We start from the raw sequence: 6,332 nt of genomic DNA, 5'->3' as shown, positions 1-6,332 counted from the left end.
CCATATCAAAAGTTCTGTGTTAGCTAGCTGCTTGGCCCAGATGCGTAAGGTTAGCCAGATGGGAAATATTTCTAACAATGTCATGTTTTTGGTCCATCCTGCTGTTAGCTATGACTTAGGCCAGTGCCCAGCCACCCATTCTGTATCTAGAATGGCTCCAAAACCCCTGCTACTGGCTGCATCCGTGAAAAGGATCCTTTTTGCCCATGTGTTCAATGGCATGCGCCAAAGTGTGATCCCGTTGAAGTTTCTGTGGAAGTTCCCCCAGATTTTTAGATCTTCTTTCACCTCTTTGCTTAGCCGGATGTGCAGGTGAGGTTTGGTGCATGATTTGGTTTTAAGTTCTAGACTCCTGGAGAAAACCTTCCCTTGCAGGATGATTCTGGCTGCAAAGTTAAGGCTGTCTGCCAGTAATTGTAGTTCCTTCACTGTGCCCTGGTTTTTTGTAATTAAGTTCTGTATTTTCTCCAGGAGTTCTGTTATTTTTGTTTTTGGGATTCTGCAAAGGCCCTCCTCTGAATCTATCTCGATTCCTAGAAATATAATGTTGGTGGCTGGTTTGGTTGTCTTCTCTGTCGCCAGGGGGATGCCCCATCGTGCAGCCTTTTTTTCTAGTTCTGCAAGTGCCCTCTTGCATTCTCCTGACTCTGCTGGTCACATTATCATGAAATCATCGAGGTAGTGTATTATATTGGTGCCTTGTTGTTGTTTTTGGAATGCCCATTGGAAAAATGAGCTGAACTGCTCAAATAGGGTGCAGGAGACTGCGCATCCCATGGGGAGGCATCTGTCAACATAAAATGTGTTTTCAAAGGAAAACCCTAATCATTGTTGTGACTCAGGGTGGACAGGTAAGAGTCTGAAAGCTGATTCAATGTCTAATTTGGCCATCAAGGCGTGCCTGCCGCATTCTTGTATTATTTTTACTGCTTCCTGAAAATGTGTGTAGGAGACTGCAGATTCCGTGTGTGGAATGCTGTCATAAAGAGATTGGCCTTTTTGGTAGGAGAGGTGGTGTATTAACCTCATTTTACCTGGTTCTTTCTTGGGCACAAGACCTAGAGGTGAAGCTACGTAGTCTTAAAAAGGCATGGAATACCAGGGGCCTGCGATCCTGCCCAGTCTTAATTCCTTCTCTAATTTGTTTTTTACCACTTCTGGGTTGTCTCTGGCGGACTTCAGGTTTTTTGGGATTTTTTGGGACCCTGTTCCTTTGAACTTGAATGGTGAAACCTGTTGTGAAACCTTGCTGTATTGTCGTGCTGGTTTCGCTGTCTGGGTAGCTCAACAATTCTTTGCTGAAGTTGTTGGGGGTTCTGCCTGGTTCTAAAACTAGCTGGTCCATGCAGGTGTTAATGGTGGGTGGTTTAGGTGGTAATTCTGTTGGGCTTGGCTGAATAAAATGATCGCTAATCCTTCGTATTTTTGGCTGGTAGTCTGGTGCAATTGCTTGCCGGGTGGTCCCCATTGCAGTTTGCATGGCTGTGCTTGTACCACCATTCTTTACCCCAGGTGCATAGGTTTTTCTCATAATTCCTCCATGGAATGTTGGCTTTGGAAACATGGTGATTTTTGTTCTGTCCGTGGGCATTAGACTTAGTCCCCCAGGGCTGGTTTTTCCGAAAGGGCTGTTCCACTTTCTTGTTTTTCTCATTGTCTGTGATTCTAGGCCCTTGTGAATTTTTGTTGGGTTTGGCTGTTTGGGAGGCCTCTTCCTCAGATGGAAGCTTGGCGTTTAATATATATAGATCATTCTGCACCTCATCCCATTCTATTGCTGGCCTCTCTGACATACTCCTCCTGAATCTGATGTTGTATGCTAACCAGATTCTGCCTTTTTGGGTGATTTTTACTTCTCTGACTTTGTCCATGTAGGCCCATAGCTTGGCCCCATCCTCGGGAACTTTTTCTAGATATATAGTTGTCAAAATGACGAATGATTTCAACCAATTGTCCCAGTTCTGCACTACCTGGGCGATCCTATTTATCGCCTTTTCCTCTATTTTCTTGGGATCCCTAAACGCATCCCTCCCCTTTTGTTGGGCTTCAATCAGCGAAAAGATCTCGATGAATTCTTTTGTCCAAATGGCCTCTTTGATTGTATTGTCTATGTTCCATGCTAAACATCTTTTATATCTATTCAGGATTTCTGAGTGGAAAGATTTCAGTTTTTGGTCAAGTGTGGCACTGCTAATCATCACCATTTCGGTACTGCTGTTGTTTGCATCTGCTGTACTGGGTGCGCTACCCAATGGGGTTCGGCTGCCACAATAGCTGCGAGTAGATGGGGAGATTTTGGCTTCGGTGGTGAGCTTGTTGTTTCCTTGGTTTTTCTCTTGGGTGCCATCTGCCTGTTTAAAAAGGGAACAAAGTTTTTCTATTTTCATTTTTCTGGATAATAACAATTTGCTGGCTGGCCTGAGTGTGGGGGAAACTGTTTTGCTGTAATTTGTTGTCACCCGTGTTTGGGTAACTGCTGTTGGTGAGACCTGCTGTTTACTCCTGTCAGCTGATAGCAAATATCTGGTGCGAGCTGCCTTTTTCCGTTTGGTTCTCTTCAAAACCTTTTCATGGTCGTTTGTGGTCTGTAACAATTTTACATTGTGTAAGCTTTGTCGCTCATTTAATAGTTAGATGCTATTTCATTGCATTTCCTGCCCTACCCCCACTAATTTGTGTCCTCCATTGCACGAGAAAACTGGCTGTTATTAGAAAAAGCCAATCCGTTTTCGTTTTTTACTTGTATAATGAACCCCGTGCTTGTGCAATTCAATAAGCACATGGTTCACAACGTCATATCCCTCAGAAACTGTGTTTTTGGAAATACGTGTTAATATCTGCAATGTTGCTCCGTGCTGGCTTGCTTCCAATACAATGTTTACATAAGCCGCGGAACGTTCTGGTCGTTGCTGAGCAACTCGGCGCAGGGGCTCACTTACTTGTAATGATGAACTAAATTTGCCTGCGCCGAGTTGCTCTCTTTGTTTTCCTTCGTCTGTTCGCACGGACGCTTGCTCCACCTGGCTTGCCGTGCGCGCCTGATGGGAAGGCACTCTGTCTGTCTGCACCTTCTGCTTTCCTGCAACCTTGCTTTTCGGACAGGACTATGTCGGGGAGGAAGAAAAAAGACGCTACGGGTGTAACGAACCTTGGAAAGAAGACGCCCCAAACCAAAAGGTACGGAGGATGGGGGCCGTGGGAAGATGATAAGTTAAAAGCAAAACTTTGCCTGAAAGAAAAAGTGTGGAAGACGCTGAGTGAACAGAGAACCTCCTGACTGTTTGGGTCCCAGTTCGGGGTCCGGCTGCCCCTCTCCTGAGCCTTGCTGGATTGTACCAGCAGTTACCCTGCCTCGCTTTGGGAGGCCCTGCCGCATTGCCCAGAAGACCCTGAGCTGCAGAATTAGCAGTAGGAGAACAAGTACTGGTACGACAAGTACAGGTTCACAAGGACATGCCGCCTTTTGATCCACGGCCCATGACGGTCTCCCTCATCAAGGGCTTCATGGTCACAGCCGAAATGGAAGGATGGGTCATAACAAGAAACAGTTCATTCTTCAGAAAGGCAGGAGAGGACACAATTTGAGTAGATGAACAATGGAGTGAAGAAAAAGAAGACATCGGGGGATCAGGATACTCGGCGACGAAGATGAACCAGAAAGAGAGGAGCACGGCAGCAGTGGGGAAAATCTGGATGTAAATGTCAGGTTGCCCAGACAAGGCAGGCCCTGCTGCATCGTTGGAAGACCTCGAAGATGGATTGAGGAGATGTGGTAGGACTATATTTGTTTTGGGGGGAGATGCAGCATCCCGCGACATCACCATGTTGGGGCTGAACGATGCGTGAACCCGGTCAGGTGACCAGGGGTAAGGTGCAAGCACACAGCGCACCAATAAAGCAGTTTATGATGAACCCCCATGGCGTCTGGTCCTATCTGTGATAGCAGCTCGCGCAGCAGTCCCTGCGCGCCCCTCCCTGCTACCTGATAGTTGACTTCAATGCTTTTTGCTTGATACAACTTGAACCACTCAGTTTGGCAAGAATAACTGCAGGTATATGCAGTGGTATGCAATGGAAACCGTGGCAGCAACTGCTATATACAAACTGTGTGGGCCTACTTGAGAGACTGAGCGACTAAGGTCGAAAAAACAATAGTAGTTCCCTGGTTTTGCAAAGAGATGGTAAAATACCGTATCTTAACTACTATTGGGAAGGATAATTCCCCCGCCCCCCCCTCTCCTCTAGCCCCCCAAACAGATGTCCAGTGAACACACCCCTGGCGCGGTTGGTCCTGCTGCTCGCTGAACTACTGGAAAGAGTTAAAGGCAGCGGCTCCATGTGTGTGATAAGCCTTCCAGGGGGTGACGTCAGGCTGGAGATACTGAAACCAAACAAGCCATTTTCACCTGCGTAACGCTCCGCTGGAGAGGGTGCACGGGCGCGGGCGGCTGCCAGTGCCGGCCTCACTCGCGGGAACACGCAGCAGCGGCAGCATCACCATCACCATCAGCATCCTGCAGCCCGGAAGCGGCTCTCTGCACACCTCCAGGCCGCTTCACCATGTCCGGCCAGGAGCCGCCCAGCGCGGCCGCGCAGCGCTCTTCTGCGGCGGGAGAGGAGGAGAAGGCTGAGGCGGCAACAGCGGGGCTGTCGGGGAGCAGCGAGCAGGCGGCAGCCGGCGCGGGCACCTCGAGCGCGGGGACCTGGGCTCAGCTGCCGCCGCTGGTGCCGGGCGGCGGGGACCAGGAGCTGAGGCGCGCCGGGAGCGGGGTCCAGGAGCCGGCAGTCACCATGGAGACTCCATCCACAGGTACCCGGGCGGCACAGCGCGCTACCTCGCTTTACCAACAGCCATTTCATGTGCACTGAGGGAACAGTTCTGCAGATTTTACAGTCCAGGAGCAAAGTGTTCTTCATAGGCGGGCTCCATTTATTTTGAAATAAGGCTGTAATGCACAATCAAACACTTGCTCTGCTGCGTTCTCGCAGTGCCTTTTTAAAAGATACACACTGCAAGTGTTCTTCTTTGCTTATTTTCCAATGCACACATACATTTTATATATATATATATATATATATATATATATATATATATATATATATATATATATATTCAAACTGCACTTTGGTGCACGGCTTTTCCTGGAAGGTCTCTGCCACTTGCTTTACTCCTGTTTCCTCCGCTTCTGCACTTATGATGATGCCCTGGCCACCCCCTTGTGTGATAGAGAAACGCTGCATTTCCCCCAAGTCCATAAACGCATTCAGCCTGAAGCTGGAACTCCCTTCACGTTTCATCGCCGCCCGCCCACTGTGGACGGTAACTGCATCCCCGGCATTATGTAAGCCTGTCTGGCGGGGCTGAACTTCCCAAAGTCTGCACGCGCTCATGACCTGCATTTTGCACTTAGCCAGCATCTTCCCACCGCCGCTCAGTGCTCTCCACACACCGAAGTCACACACACTCTTATAGTCTCCCCCTGCATCAAAAGAAGATGCAAACACATTCCCAAACTCATCCAACACACCGCGAGGAATTCCTCCGTAGCTGCCACATGCCACCTGCATAAACTGCACATACATGACTGTAAACTGCGGATCAGCCCAGTAGCACTCATACATTTTAGACGAGCAGTGATGCTGCTGTACGAACTCATAGGTAGCGTCTTAATGCAGGATTCTCGCAAGATAACCGACCATCATCATTATGTTTCCTAGGATATAGACATTTTAAACGCAATCTAATATGTTGCTGTCAGCTTTCGGACCAACATCACATTTATTTGTACATGCCTGTCGCATTTTTGAAAACTTCATTTGTTTTTTTTTTTTGTACCAGCTTCCCTCACCATCCTTTTGGGCGCAATTGTTTAAACAATATCAATGGCTACTGATATTTGTCTGAATAAGTATTCCAAGTTTTCATTTTTTTAAAGTAGTATTAACCTTTTTTGTTTAATAAACAATGCACGTTTATGAAAGCATGGAGTGTTAGAAGTCGAGGCGCACTGCTTTCCTGAGTTAGGCCCGAGCAGAACATGTATGTGCAGCCTTGCATCTTATGCAATGTCGCATCCCAGTGATCAAATGGCAACGCTGCTGGGAGCTAATGTCATCCGGCGATGATGTTGCATAATTCCCAGCTCCCCTGAAGGATACCAAGGAAACGCCACGTTACAGGCGCAAGGAATGCGCCGTCGCTGCGTCCATGTGAAGATGACTTTCGGAAAAAATAGACACAGCGTGCGGGATGCGCAGGCGGAGATCAAGTTACAGAGGCAGGTCGAGATGGATATACTTGACTCCATGGCTGCGCACCCGCCTTGTTCTAC

The 6,332-nt window shown here is 48.0% G+C and overlaps 1 protein-coding gene across 2 annotated transcripts in view; it reads left to right on the top strand.

Moving 5' to 3' along the window:
• Positions 1-4,315: 4,315 nt before the first annotated feature.
• RTN1 (reticulon 1) overlaps positions 4,316-6,332 on the top strand; it is a 1,195,813-nt gene continuing 1,193,796 nt past the window's right edge. The window contains exon 1 of one of the 2 annotated variants that reach the window (XM_069638899.1): positions 4,316-4,810. In XM_069638899.1, the coding sequence (XP_069495000.1) occupies positions 4,561-4,810 (250 nt within the window). In that variant the 5' untranslated portion in view covers positions 4,316-4,560. The remainder of the gene's footprint in view (positions 4,811-6,332) is intronic. The other variant, XM_069638900.1, reaches the window with a different exon arrangement.

This window comes from Ambystoma mexicanum, chromosome 14 (genome assembly GCF_040938575.1).
Source record: "Ambystoma mexicanum isolate Mex_15411 chromosome 14, UKY_AmexF1_1, whole genome shotgun sequence".
Taxonomy (NCBI): Eukaryota; Metazoa; Chordata; class Amphibia; order Caudata; family Ambystomatidae; genus Ambystoma; species Ambystoma mexicanum.
Note: the sequence above shows the minus strand (reverse complement) of the source record. Positions and strands in the feature narration are given on the sequence as shown.